The 15,136-nt window shown below is 44.5% G+C and overlaps 1 protein-coding gene across 4 annotated transcripts in view; it reads left to right on the forward strand.

The window, feature by feature from the left end:
- Positions 1-15,136, forward strand: part of SLC8B1 (solute carrier family 8 member B1) — a 35,443-nt gene that overhangs the window by 19,636 nt on the left and 671 nt on the right. For all 4 annotated transcript variants that reach the window (XM_056821701.1, XM_056821704.1, XM_056821702.1 and 1 more), the window contains 5 exons: positions 1,171-1,312; positions 3,110-3,231; positions 4,728-4,881; positions 8,892-8,972; positions 13,493-13,557. In XM_056821701.1, the coding sequence (XP_056677679.1) occupies positions 1,171-1,312; positions 3,110-3,231; positions 4,728-4,881; positions 8,892-8,972; positions 13,493-13,557 (564 nt within the window). The remainder of the gene's footprint in view (positions 1-1,170; positions 1,313-3,109; positions 3,232-4,727; positions 4,882-8,891; positions 8,973-13,492; positions 13,558-15,136) is intronic.

Here is a 15,136-nt window from a genome sequence, read left to right on the forward strand (position 1 = left end):
AAAATGGTCTCCAACAGACATGTGCAGAAAAAGCAGACAGACCCCTGAGCTGTCCTAAATCAAGCTAAGCTATCACTGGTACAGATAAGATGCAGGAAAGTGACGTAAAACTGTCCATGTAAGGCACGTCACTGGATCTCTTCGCTCTCTTTCCCTGGAGAGGTGACTCTGGCTGGTAGCATGCTAGGCTTTCCAACATCTTGGAGTGGTGGCAGTTATTTGTCTGGGTTTGGTGGTGAGTTTGCCCTTGAGCTGATTCAGATTCGGGCATTTTGGCTGAGCCCTTTTTGGAGTTCAGGCTGACTCCTTCCTCCTTCACACTCTAAAACCTTACTTTCTAGATCTTCTAATCTTCCCGCCCAGTACTAGCCAGGCGGGAGAAAATCCTACTCCTTTTCCTTCTTCCTTCTCCTGAATCTCCTCCACTATATCAATTAAATCACCATAAAATTTCCAGCTGACTTGGGTATTTTATTATTTGGGATTTTCTCTGGCAACCAATTAAATTTAGAATTTAAGTCACAATGCTAAAATTATCCTTTACAACTTTTATAACAATAGCTACTATTATTACTCTTACAACTATTACTCTTACAAAACTATTAATATTACTCTTACAACAACTACTACTATTTATCTTACAACTATTCCTACTACTATTACTATTAAAATGTCTACTACTATTACTCTTACAACTATTACTCTTAGAACTACTACTATTACTCTTACAACAACTATTACTCTTATAACGACTATTCATCTTACAACTATTACTCTTACAAGAATTATTATTCTCATAAAACCACTAGTATTACTCTTACAACTACTACTATTTCTCTTACAACTATTACTACAAATACTATTACTCTTATAACAACACCTACTACTATTACTCTTACAACTATTATGCTTATAACAACTACTACTAACTCTTAAACTACTACAACTCTTAAAACAACTATTATTTCTACTACTACTCTTACAACTACTACTGTTACAACACCACCTACTACTACTATTACTCTTACAACAATTACTATTACTATCACAACAACAACAACAACTACTACTACTACTACTACTATCACCACTATTACTATTACTACTACAACTACTTTCTTTGGTTGTTAACTCGTAGCAATGATGCTCCTGTCTTTGATTTTGGACCAGATGCCAGTGGAGTTTGTGCTGCTGCTCACTGTGCCCACTGTTGACCTAGACAAGAATGATCAGAACTGGAAACGGCCCCTCAACTGTCTTCATCTGTTCACGGGTCCTTTGTTCTGTGTCCTGACCCTGCATTCTGGAGTCTGTGAGTGCCCCAACCCAGTAGTCTCCCTTCTTCTACTATCACAACAGCAATGATAGGGATTGATTAGATTAGCTAATATTGACGCTTTAAGGCTTGCAGAATGCTTTCCATACATTGCCTCATTTGATCACATGTATTTGTATATACTCCATGTGGATCTCATTTGATCGGTGTGTATAGTAGGTGCTTAATAGACACCTACTAAAAGACAGACATTCCTGGCAGAAACCTTGGTTTTAGGAAGAGCCTAGAAATGTAGGAGCTTCAGGGAGAAGGGGGCCTTCAGGGCTCTGTGCCTTCCATCCCATGAAGACGGAAGGCTGCCCTTTCCTGGCTGCCTCCAAAGGAGGTTAGACCTACTATGGTTGTCTCTGGGAATCCTTTTTAGATCTAGAGATCTCTGACTTCAATTTTATTCCACAAATTTTTTTGAAGCACCTACTATGGAAAGGAGAGTGTTCTGTGATAGTTAGAGCTGCTTTCAGAGTCAGGAGAAAGCACTGGACTGTAGCAAATAGTAAATGAGTTGGCCTTGGAATCAGGAAGACTTGGGTTCAAGTCTTGCCCCAGCCAGTTTTCAACAGTGTGATCCTGAGCAAGGAAGATGATTTTGGCAGCTCTGTGAAACTTTGAACTGGAGAAGGGAGAGATTGGAGCCTAGGAGACCTGTTAGGGGACTTGTGAGGCTATTTAAGAATACTCAGGTGTTGGGGCAGCTAGGTAGCTCAGTGGATGGAGAGCCAGGCCTAGAGATAGGAGATCCTGAGTTCAAATTTGGCCTCAGACACTTCCTAGCTGTGTGACCCTGGGTAAGTCACTTAACTCCCATTGCCTCGCCTTTACCACTCTTCTATCTTGGAACCAATACACAGTATTAATTTTAAGGCAGAAGGTAAGGGTTAAAAAAAAAAGAATCCTCAGGTTTGGAGTCAAAGATTCTGGCTCTGTATCCCAGGTCTTCCACATATGAGCTGTGTGACCCTTAACGAGTCTAATTCTCCCCAGGTTTCTTCTTCTTTAAAATGAGAGGTTTGGACTAGGTGGCCTCCAAGGTCCCCTCTAATATGAAGTCTATGAGTCTATGATAAGACCCAGATTCAGGTTCTGCCCCATAATACCCTGGGCAAGTCACAAAATGCTATTTGCCTCAGTTTTCCCATCTGTAAAAAGGGGATCATAGCAGCACGTACCTCTTGGGGTTGGGAGAGATAAATGAGATAATCATTGTAGAGGACTTAGAGTGCTGTGCCTGGAGTGGGGAAAACCCGAGTTAAAATTAAACCTTAGACTCTTCCTGTAAGCTGTGGGACTCTAGGCAGGTCGCTTAACCTCTGTCTGCCTGAGTTTCCTCACATGCAAAGTGGGAATAAGTGCATACCTCATCAGGTTGGGAGGAAGATCAAGCGAATATTTGTAAAGTAAAAATATGTGCTTACTTGGCACATAGTAAATGCTTAATAAATGCTTGTTCCCTCCCAGCACAGTACCGGGCACTGGTGGGTGCTTAGTTGTTAAATTGATTAATTAGAACCCAGATCTTTCCTGACTCTTAAGTCTAGATCTGTACTCGCTCTACAGCCAGACAGATGGTTTCCAGATGGCTGATCACAAGGCATTTATATTTATAGGTCCAAGGGGAGTGTATTTTAGAACGGGAAACTGGGGTACACAGAAAAGGGGCGTCTGTGCTCCCTGAGCACTCTGGGAAGGCTTCCTGGGTCCTGGCTCTCGCTCTCACTCAGAGACCCCGGATGCAAGTGTCCCATGAGGGCCCTCACCTCTTCCCTCTCTCTGCAGATGGCTTCTATGAGATCAAGGGCCTCTTCCCCATCTGGGGCATCATCGTGCTGCTGGGCACCTTATTTGCCTCCATTACCTTCTTCGCTACCTCCAATGACCAGCCTCCTAGGTTTCACCAGGTGAGAAGACCCTCTTTCCCCCAGGTCACACCAGGGAAGGTGAAGAGTGTTAGAATGAAGCCCAGTTGCTGTCATCCGGATAAGGGATTCATTTTGCAAATCAGAGGGAAGTGCCCGCGCAGAGGCGTGGAGATACCCCAATCGGCCCCCAAAGGCACAAAGGGCCCCCCCAACCCTGGTCTCTATGTACATTTGGAGGGAGCAATAAACTGAATGTAAGATTAAGCCACCTGGTTTCTTAGTGGAAGAGGGGGATTGGGAAACACTCAGGTGAGGGAGAAAGAGGCACCGGGAGGGTGAGTAGTCTTGTGAAATCATGAAAAGCACGTGACTCACATGGAGCTGACACTTCACAGAATGGTAGATAAAGGCAAAATGGAGTCACTAGTGTTATTTAATTTTTCAAAAAACCAAAAAACCAAAAACACCTTTCCTTCATTTTGGATTCAATATTGCAAATTGGTTCCAAGATAAAAGAGCTAAGCAATTAGAATTAAATGACTTGCCCAGGGTCACCCAGCTAGGAAGGTTCTGAAGCCAGTTTTGAACCTAGGATCTATTATCTCTAGGCCTGGCTCTCAATCCACTGCCCTAATAAGTTTTACTTTTAATGTAACAAGTGAATAACAAGTATCCATCTCATTTGTACATTCTTCCTTTTCCTCCTTCCCTTCCTTCCCTACCCTTTGTCTCTGCCTCTCCCCATGTCTTTTCCTCTCTCTCTCCCTCTTCTATTCCCTTTCTTCCCTCCTTTTTCATCTCCCTCCCTCCCTCCCTTTCTACTTTTCCCTCTCTCTCTCCCTCCTTTTCTCTTGTCTTTCTGTCTCTTTTTCTTCTCTCTCCCTTTTCATCTCCTTCGCTCTTTCTCCCTTTCCCCGTCTTTCCTTTTCTCTTGTCTTTTTATGTTTCTTTTCCTCCTTCTCTCTCCCTCCCTCTCCTTCCCTTTCTCTATCTCATCCTTCCTTCCTTCCTTCCCTCCTTCCTTCCCTCCTTCCTTCCTTCCTTCCTTCCTTCCTTCCTTCCTTCCTTCCTTCCTTCCTTCCTTCCTTCCTTCCTTCCTTCCTTCCTTCCTTCCCTCCCTCCCTCCCTCCCTTCTTCCCTTCTTTCTTTCTTTCTTTCTTTCTTTCTTTCTTTCTTTCTTTCTTTCTTTCTTTCTTTCTTTCTTTCTTTCTTTCTTTCTTTCTTTCTTTCTCTTTCTTTCTTTCTTTCTTTCTTTCTTTCTTTCTTTCTTTCTTTCTTTCTTTCTTTCTTTCTTTCTTCCTTCCTTCCTTCCTTCCTTCCTTCCTTCCTTCCTTCCTTCCTTCCTTCCTTCCTTCCTTCCTTCCTTCCTTCCTTCCTTCCTTCCTTCCTTCCTTCCTTCCTTCCTTCCTTCCTTCCTTCCTTCCTTCCTTCCTTCCTTCCTTCCTTCCTTTCTTTCTCTCCTCTCCCATCTCTGTCTCCATCTCCTCTCTTGTTTGTTTCTATCTCTCTGTCTGTCTCCTTTTCTCCCTCTCCAGAGCTTTGCATTCCTGGGCTTCTTTGTCAGTGCCCTTTGGATCAATGTGGCGGCCACCGAAGTGGTGAACATCCTGCACACAGTGGGCATCATTTTTCAAATCAGTGACACTGTCTTGGGGCTGACTCTGCTTGCCTGGGGGAACAGCATTGGTGGTAAGCTTGTCCTGGCCTGGCTTCAGAAGGTTGATGTTCCAGTATCCTTTTTATTTATTTGTTTAATGGCTTCCATTTAGGTTATTCTAGATCCTGAGTGTTGTTTTCCTGGTTCTGCTTACTTTTTCCCCTAGAAGTCTTCTCTTGTGTCTGTGTGTGTGTGTGTTTTTAAAAATCCTTACCTTCTGTCTTAGAATCAATGCTATGCATTGGTTCTAAGGCAGAAGAGAAATAAGAGTCACACTTTGGGGTTAAGTGACTTGTCCAGGGTCATGCAGCTGTCAGAGAAAAGTCTGAGGGCACATTTGAATCCAGGACCTCCCAACCTGGCTCTCTATGTACTGAGTCACCGACTTGCCGAGAGTATTTTTCATACTCTCACTTCTGAATCAGCTGGGTAGCTCAGTAGACAAAGCACTTAGCTTTGAGTCAAGAAGACTTGAGTTAAAATTCAACCTCATACACTGAGTAGCTGGAAAACCCTGGGCAAATCATTTCACACTGGTCTGCCTTAGTTTCCTCATTTGTAAAGCACTTAACCCCAGGGTGATTGTGAGGGCCAAATGAGATAATATTTATAAAGCAGCTAACATAGTGCCTGCCACATAGTAGGAGCTTAATAAATGCTTATTCCCTTTCCTTTCTCCCAAGCAAGGGAACTATGTTGCATTGTCAACTGAAGCTGGCCTTTTTAATTACCCAGAGTGGGACTTCCCTTTGGCATTCTTCCTCAACTTCCATTATTGTATTTTTCAAATTAAAAGAATTTTTCAGTTACATGTAGAAACAATTTTTGACATTTTAGAATCCATTTTCTCTTTCCCTACCCTCACCCCTCCCTTAAGCAATGAATAGTCTGTGTATACTTGGAAATTCTTGAGCCCCTAAAACTACATTACCCAAAATTCCTTTCTGTATTACCTAGAATCCGTTTCCCTTTTCCTGAGTCCTTGCATTTACATGATTGTATTTAAGTTTGCTGTGACTCCTCCCTCTCTCTCTTTCTCTCCAGAGTTAGATGTAAGTTTTATTTTAGTTATTATTAATAAATAAGTTAAATTAATAAATCTTATAAATAGAATTCTTGAGTTATTGTACGTTAATTTAAAAACCCACATCTGATATAGATTATACCCAAAGTTTCTTGTAATACATATTTCCATATTGCTCATGTCATGCTAGAAGCCATATCTCATACAAACAATAGAAATCTCATGAAGGAAATATAGTGGAAGATGCACGCTTTGTTCTGCTTCCGACCACAATAGTTCCTTCTTTGGCTGTGGAGAGCGTTTTCTTCCTGAGTCCGTTGGGGTTATCTTAGACACTTGCTTTTATGATTTTGACTGTATTAGCCTTGATGATTATAACACAAATAATATGACTTGCTTTATATGAATTATAAGCATTAGCTAAGAAAAATATCACTTAGGATTATATTAAATCTTGTTGGCAGGCACTTTGACCTTAATTAAGCCTGTAATCCAAAAAGCTTCTACGAAGCTCACCACACCCTGCTGTATGTAGGACAAAACGGTAGGGAGATGGAGGGCTGCTTTCGGGTATCTGATAGGTGGAGGGCTGCCTTTGGGGTGCCACGTCAGTCATCCAGCTGCTGACTCCTAGCATTAAATAATAATTGTCAGCAAAAACAATTAGACCCCGACCTCTCATTGCAGAGACCTTGGAAAAGTCAGCCATAATAATAGACATTAGTTACCACCCATAGTGATTATTTTTGTACTTTCCAGCTCATTCAATACTTGCATCATTAATCAATTATTGCAATCAATAATTAAGAACTGCCCATGTGAAAGATTTATGCTCATTCTATTTTAATTTCGACTGTATTTTCTGTCTTTAGTATGACACTATGTCATCAGATTTCTGTGCTTCAAAAAAGACTCTGCATCTTTGGTCCCGATCTTGACCAGAGTCCGGCTTTATTGTGAGACTGGCCCTCCCAATAAATCTATTCTTTTTTGGCTTGGAGACCTTGTTTCTCTTATTTGTGTCTCTGCTAATACATTTTTACCACCCTTTGCTTATAATGGTTTGGTCCTTCACAGTTAATCATCATATAATATTTCTTTCTTTCTTTCTTTCTTTTGAACCTTTACCTTCTGTCTTGGAGTCAATACTGTGTTGGTTCCAAAGCAGAAGAGTGGTAAAGGCTAAGTGATGGGAGTTAAGGGACTTGCCCAGGGTCACACATCTGGGAAGTGTCTGAGGCCAGATTTGAACCCAGTGTACTGTGTACACTGTTCTCCTGGTTCTGCTCATTTCACTTTGCATCAGTTCACAGAAGTCTTTCCAGGTTTTTCTGATCTCATCCTGTTCATCATTCCTTCTGGCACAGAAGTATTCCATTACAACCATATGCCACAACTTGTTCATCCATTCCCCATTTGATGGACACCCCCTCCGTTTCCAGTTCTTTGCCACCACAAAAAGCACTGCTAAAATACTTTTGTATAAATAGGTCCTTTTGTCTTACTTCTCATCTCTTTGGTGTACAGACCCAGTAGTGGTATTGCTGGGCACTTCTATTACTAGTCCCTGTGTAAACCGATGCCACGTTCTCCCTCATAGCCCTGGGGTAGGACCGATGAGGCGTCTGTAAGGAAAGCAGCGCCCTGACCCCAAGCAGGTCACCTAACGTCATTCTCCAGCTGAGACTGACCCAGGAGAGCTGTGTTCCACCCAAGAACTTGAACCAGGCTTCCCTGACACCCACCAGGGTTGGGAAATGGCTTGTTTCCAAGAGACCCTGCTTTCACTGCACATCGGAGAGACTGAGGTCCTACCTCTTAGATGAAAGAAAGCTTCCCAATCTGGTGCCTGCCCTCTTTTTCCAGGCTTATTTACTCTTTACTTCTTCCTATACTCCTCATTCTCATCAAACTCATCTACTTGTTCCCTGGACTCAACAGTCTCATCTCCCACCTCCATGCTGTTGCTTCCCTGTGCTTGGACTGTGCTCCCCTCTGCCCTTTAGAAATCCCTGCCTTCCTTCAAGGGTCAGCTCTCTTATCACTTCTGGGAAAACTTTTCTGGACCAATGATCCTGTAGTCCTTTGGAACCCCAATTCCCCCTTCTCTCCCCATCTCCTCTCCTCAAGTCTTGATTTTGATTCCTCCTTTTTTTAAGGCAGTGTGGCATAGTAGACAAAACAACCATTCATTAGACCTGGAGTCAGGAAGACCCGAGTTTAATCCTTCCCATTGTTTCTTTGTGCTTCAGTTTCCTCATTTGTAAAGTGACAGGGCTGAACTAGATGCCTCTGCGCTCCCTTCTATTGTTCCATTTGTTAGCATCTTACTCCCTCTGCTTACCCCTTATTTGCTTCTGTTTACATGCCGTATCCCCAAGGAGAATGTAAGCGACTGGAGGGCAGGGGCTGGTTTTCACTTTTGACTTTTGTGTCCCCAGCACCGAGCAGTGCCTCAACACCACAGATGTGTCATAAATGCTAGATGCCCCATTAGAATGTGAGCACCTTGTGGGCAGGGACGGGTTTTGCCCCACTTTGAATCCTCCGACACTTAACAGGGTGCCTGACTTATAGCAGATTATATATATATATGTGTGTATATATATATATATATTTTTTTTTTAAACCCTTACCTTGTGTCTTAGAATCAATACTAACTATCAGTCCTAAGAAAAGCAGCACAGTCCTCACAACTCCAGGCCTGGCACTCTATCCACTGAGCCACCCAGCTGCCACTAATTATTTATTTAAAACCCTTCCCTTCCATCTTGGAATCAATACTGTGTATTGGTTCCAAAGCAAAAGAGTGGTAAGGGCTAAATAATGGGGATTAAGTGACTTGACCAGGGTCACACAGCCAGGAAGTGTCTGAGGCCAGATTTGAACTCGGGATCTCCCTTCTCTAAGGCCTTGCGTTCTATCCACTGAGCTTCCTAGGTGCTCCCATAGTAGATGCTTAATAATAAATGCTTGTTGACTTGACCCATCTTGAACCATTCTCTCCTTTCCTTACAGATGTCTTCTCGGATCTCACCCTGGCACGACAGGGGTACCCACGGATGGCCTTCTCGGCTTGCTTTGGGGGCATCATCTTTAGTATCCTTTTAGTGCCTAGTACTTGACCGACATTCAATATCTCTGGTAACATTCTGATTCTCAGGACTAGGATGCTGATCTGAGGAGGAGGAGAAGAAAGCTTCTGGCCCTGCCTTCTCCCTCTTAGAGAAGCTCCTATCCCATGGACCAAAGTCTAAGATCCCAGCAGAGACTCTTAGGATATCGGATGAGAAATGGCCTTTCAGATCATTGGGCCATTATTGGTAGTGGTGGTGGTGGTAGGAGTAGTAGTAGTGGTAGTAGTAGTGGTAGTGGTGGTAGTGGTAGTAGTGGTAGCACTAATAGCAGTAGTATTAGTAATAGTAGTAGCAGAAGCAGTAGTAGTAATAGTAGTAGTAAGTAGTAGCAGCAGCAGCAGTAGTAGTAGTAAGTAGTAGTAGTGGTAGTAAATAGTAGTAGTAGCAAATAGTGGTAAGTAGTGGTAGTAAGTAGTAGTAGTAGTAAATAGTAGTAAGTAGTAGTAGCAGCAGCAGTAGTAGTAATAGTAGTAGTAAGTAGTAGCAGCAGCAGTAGTAGTAATAGTAGTAGTAAGTAGTAGCAGCAGCAGCAGTAGTAGTAGTAAGTAGTAGTAGTGGTAGTAAGTAGTAGTAGTAGTAGCAGTAGTCGTAGTAAGTAGTAGTAGTAGTAAATAGTAGTAAGTAGTAGTAGCAGCAGCAGTAGTAGTAATAGTAGTAGTAAGTAGTAGCAGCAGCAATAGTAGTAGTAGTAAGTAGTAGTAGTGGTAGTAAGTAGTAGTAGTAGTAGCAGTAGTCGTAGTAAGTAGTAGTAGTAGTAGCAGTAGTCGTAGTAAGTAGTAGTAGTAGTAAATAGTAGTAAGTAGTAGTAGCAGCAGCAGTAGTAGTAGTAAGTGGTAGTAGTGGTAGTAAGTAGTAATAGTGGTAGTAAGTAGTAGTAGTAGTAGCAGTAGTCGTAGTAAGTAGTAGTAGTAGTAAATAGTAGTAAGTAGTAGTAGCAGCAGCAGTAGTAGTAATAGTAGTAGTAAGTAGTAGTAGCAGCAGTAGTAATAGTAGTAAGTAGTAGCAGCAGCAGCAGTAGTAGTAGTAAGTAATAGTAGTGGTAGTAAGTAGTAGCAGCAGCAGTAGTAGTAGTAGTAAGTAGTAGTAGTGGTAGTAAGTAGTAGCAGCAGCAGTAGTAGTAGTAGTAAGTAGTAGTAGTGGTAGTAAGTAGTAGCAGCAGCAGTAGTAGTAGTAGTAAGTAGTAGTAGTAGTAGTAAGTAGTAGTAGTAGTAAATAGTAGTAAGTAGTAGTAGCAGCAGCAGTAGTAGTAGTAAGTAATAGTAGTGGTAGTAAGTAGTAGTAGTAGTAGCAGTAGTCGTAGTAAGTAGTAGTAGTAGTAAATAGTAGTAAGTAGTAGCAGCAGCAGCAGTAGTAGTAATAGTAGTAGTAAGTAGTAGCAGCAGCAGTAGTAGTAGTAGTAAGTAGTAGTAGTGGTAGTAAGTAGTAGTAGTAGTAGCAGTAGTCGTAGTAAGTAGTAGTAGTAGTAAATAGTAGTAAGTAGTAGCAGCAGCAGCAGTAGTAGTAGTAAGTGGTAGTAGTGGTAGTAAGTAGTAATAGTGGTAGTAAGTAGTAGTAGTAGTAGCAGTAGTCGTAGTAAGTAGTAGTAGTAGTAAATAGTAGTAAGTAGTAGTAGCAGCAGCAGTAGTAGTAATAGTAGTAGTAAGTAGTAGTAGCAGCAGTAGTAATAGTAGTAAGTAGTAGCAGCAGCAGCAGTAGTAGTAGTAAGTAATAGTAGTGGTAGTAAGTAGTAGCAGCAGCAGTAGTAGTAGTAGTAAGTAGTAGTAGTGGTAGTAAGTAGTAGCAGCAGCAGTAGTAGTAGTAGTAAGTAGTAGTAGTAGTAGTAAGTAGTAGTAGTAGTAAATAGTAGTAAGTAGTAGTAGCAGCAGCAGTAGTAGTAGTAAGTAATAGTAGTGGTAGTAAGTAGTAGTAGTAGTAGCAGTAGTCGTAGTAAGTAGTAGTAGTAGTAAATAGTAGTAAGTAGTAGCAGCAGCAGCAGTAGTAGTAATAGTAGTAGTAAGTAGTAGCAGCAGCAGTAGTAGTAGTAGTAAGTAGTAGTAGTGGTAGTAAGTAGTAGTAGTAGTAGCAGTAGTCGTAGTAAGTAGTAGTAGTAGTAAATAGTAGTAAGTAGTAGCAGCAGCAGCAGTAGTAGTAATAGTAGTAGTAAGTAGTAGCAGCAGCAGTAGTAGTAGTAGTAAGTAGTAGTAGTGGTAGTAAGTAGTAGTAGTAGTAGCAGTAGTCGTAGTAAGTAGTAGTAGTAGTAAATAGTAGTAAGTAGTAGCAGCAGCAGCAGTAGTAGTAATAGTAGTAGTAAGTAGTAGCAGCAGCAGTAGTAGTAGTAGTAAGTAGTAGTAGTGGTAGTAAGTAGTAGTAGTAGTAGCAGCAGCAGTAGTAGTAATAATAGTAGTAGTAAGTAGCAGCAGCAGCAGCAGCAGCAGTAGTAATGGCGATACATGAATAGAACTTGCTGTATGTAGAACAGAAGCATCTTGGCTCTGGAGTCAGGAGATTCACCATCATAATGACTAACAACAGCGGTAATAATAGCCACTATCTATGTAACAGGTTTGCAAAGTACTTTCCAAATCCCGCCTCACGTGATGCTCACACTTACCTTGGGAGGGAGCCGCTTTGGGGATGCCCCTTTTACAGAGGAGGAACTCGAGGGAGTGGCTCGCGCAGGGTCACAGGACCAGTAAGGGTCTGAGACTGGATTTGGACGTGGGTTTCCCCGAGTCTAGATCTAGAGCTTGATCCGGGGGGCTCCCATCTCACCTCTGCTACCTCTAGATCCTGAGCCTGATGGTCCTCCTGTGTGCAATAAGGGGATTGGACCCGCTGAGATGACTGAGCTAGGGACGTCTAAGGCCCCCTTAGGATGCCCTTGATAAACATCCCTGAAAGAGGACTGGCCTCTGTTTGAATACCTTCTCATGGTGGGAAGCTCATTACCTACTGGAAGCTCCCTTTTCTGCTGCTGGCCTCGCTCTCTCTTCCGGTGGCAGAACAGAAGTCGGGCTAAGTGGGGATGGCCCAGGATGCAGTGCTCGGCTCTAAGCCCTCTCCAGTGCCTGCTTCTGCCGCCTTCCTGGCCATTGGGGAATTGTTCCCACCTGCTCATTCTCCTGACGAGCGTCTTCACGTCCCCCCTGACTCAGCCGCAGGTGTGAGGCGTGTTGGTTACCCTCAACGTGGTTTAGTCCGTCTGCCGAGATGGGCTGCCGTAGCGGCCCGGCTTCTTGGAGCCGCAGGAGGCAGGCAGAGCCCGAAGGTGGACGAACGCCCAGAGAAGGGCTGGGGGACCCTCGCTCCGGAGCAGCCTGTGCAGGCCGCTGGGCGGCAGAGGGGAGCCAGAGAACACCCAGGTGGGATCCCTGCTGGGACAGCCGCTTGTTGCGTGCGTGACGGCAGGGGCTCCTTCTCGGGGCTGGGTCAGAGGGCAGTGACTTGCCCAGGGTCACACAGCTAGAAAGTGAATGAGATTAAATGTGAACCCGGGATCTCTATGGTCACCTCGCTGCCCCGAGTAGAAGTGTCTTGGAGTAGATCATCCCTCTTAGGTATCTGTATTCCCCAGATGCCTCACATGTTGTTCAGTTGTTTCCATCATGGGTGGCTCTTTGTGGCCCTATTTGGAGTTTTCTTGGGAAAGACACTGGAGTGGTTCGCCGTTTCTTTCTCCAGCTCATTTGACAGATGAGGAGACTGAGGCCCACAAAGTTAAGTGACTCGCCCAGGGGCACCCAGCTAGCGTCTGAGGTCAGATGTGAACTCAGGAGGACGAGTCTTCCTGACTCCAGGCTTGGCACTGCCCTAGCTGCCCACCGTACAGTCCGCACTTGGTGCTTCTCTTTCATTCATCGCTATACTCAGAGTAAGACCGGGGGGAGAGGCCCCGGCTCTGGCCCTCGCCAGCACCCTTCCCCACCACCTTGGCCCGTTGTGGCTCCACCGCTGACCCCCTTGGCTTATTGCCTTTCTGAACCCCAGTTTTCCCATCTCTAAGACAGTAATGAAATCCCTTCCCTGCCACTTGGAGATGGGAAGACGGACAAGGAAACCGATTTGAATGATCTTTGGAAGAAAGCCGTTAACACGGGTTGAAACTTCCAGCAAAGGGCCCGAGATCCAGATTCAAAGCCTACAGCTGAAGCCTGGAGTTGGAGGGGTCCTGGGTTCAAATCTGCCCTCAGGCCCTTCCAAGCTATGTGACTGAGCCGATCCCTTCTGGCTTGGACCAAAGTCAGGGCTTTTACAGAGGAGAAGCAGGAGCAGAAGCACCCGTGGCTGCCCGGCCCGGCCTGCCCAGGGTCACCCGGGAGGGATGTGTCCCAGCTGGTCCTCTCCTTCCTAGGCCTGTTTTCTTCCCACCGTAAGAGGGGGCTGACCCAGGGGGCAGTGACATTGGCACAGACGCCTCCCGGGCCCATCGCACGCACACAGGGTGCAGGGGCACAATGCCGGCGATGAATGGATTTCCTTATTTTGTCCTGAACTCGGCTCCAGATATGCTCATCGGCGTGGGCCTGGGCAGTGTGCTCGAGATCTCCAGAAACCACATGGAAATGAAGGTAGGTTGCTGGACACCAGGAGGCCCTCGGAGGCAGCGAGGGGGCTCGTGAGCCAGGCCCAGAGACAGGAGGTCCTGGGTTCCAATCTGGCCTCAGACACTTCCCAGCTGGGTGACCCTGGGCAAGTCACTTCACCCCCACTGCCTAGTCCTTACTGCTCTTCTGCCTTGGAACCAATACACAGTATTGACTTCAAGATGGAAGGTGAGGGCTTAGAAAAGATGGCGGGACACCGAGTCATAAAGAACTAGATAGACATCATCATCATCACATTTATAGAGCACCTACTGTGTGCTCTATAGCACTGTCCTAAATGCTTTACAACTATTACCTCATTGGAAACTCACAAGAGCCCTGCAAAGTCGGCTCTTTTATTGCCCCCATTTTTCAATTGAGGAAACTGAGGCAGGAAGACGTCGAGTGACCTACCTGCTCAGGGTTATAGCTAGGGAGTATCTAAGGCTAGATTTGAACTCAGGTCTTGCCAACTCCAGGCACGGTGCTCTATCTACCATCGTGGGGTCTGAAGGGTTGGACCTTAGAGACCACAAACCTTGAGACTCCGAGCCTCCATAGGATTTCCAACCGGGGTCACCCAGCCTGAGCTTGAAGACCCTCTGTGAGGGGAGACTCTCCCCTATACAGACCTCTATAGGGGTTCCTGCACCCATGGGAGGTGGCTGTATTTGAGAGGAAGGTAAATTTACCTCTCTGTACCTCTACCCATTATTCCCCCCGTCCCCCCCAAAAAACAAACAACTGAGGTCTTGTCTGCAGAACTCCTGGAGAACTGTCATGTTGTCCCCCTGTCCCCTGCCTTCATCCTCATCCTCAGCTAGGAGGGGGATGCAATGAATGGAGGGGCTGAGCCTGGAATCAGGAAAGCCTGCCTTCAAGTCTAGCCTCTGACACTGAGTTTTTGAGCCTCCTCAAAGGTCTCCCTCTCAGGAGCAAAGGTACCCAGCCAGGATGAGGGGGTCTCTACGTCCTTCCACACATTCTAGGGGGGCACGGCAAGTCCTGGCTGCTACGACACCTCCTGTAGGCACATCCTTTCAGCTAATTTTTGTTAAACCCTTAACTTTTGTCTTAGAATCAATATTAAATATCAGTTCTGAGCCAGGAGAGTCGGGGTTAAGGGAGCTAACCCAAACCGCAAAATAAAACCGTAAAAAGGTGGCTCTATGTTCTTTCCCTGGCGGTGGAGAGCATTCCCCATCTTACATTTTTTTGGACTGTCCCAGATCATTGCATGACGTGTATTCTTTTCTTTTTTCAACATGGCTAGGATGAAAATGTCTTGCACGACTTCCCATATTTAGTTTATATCCTATTTCTTGCCTTCTCAGGAGAAAATTCAGAATTCTAAAAATAAAAATTTTAAGCAAAAATAAATTTATTTGGGGAAAAAATTAAAAAAAGTAATTTCAAGAAAAATAACCAACAAAGGACCGTATCTTAGAGGAGTTATACTATTGGAGGCCCTTAGTTTCCCATCTCTGCCATAAAAAAGAGGAGGGGTACGCTGCTTCCCCTCTAAGTTTTGTGCCCCCCTCCCTAGTATGACCTTCTTGAATGT

The sequence above is a fragment of the Monodelphis domestica genome, chromosome 3, assembly GCF_027887165.1.
Source record: "Monodelphis domestica isolate mMonDom1 chromosome 3, mMonDom1.pri, whole genome shotgun sequence".
Lineage (NCBI taxonomy): Eukaryota > Metazoa > Chordata > Mammalia > Didelphimorphia > Didelphidae > Monodelphis > Monodelphis domestica.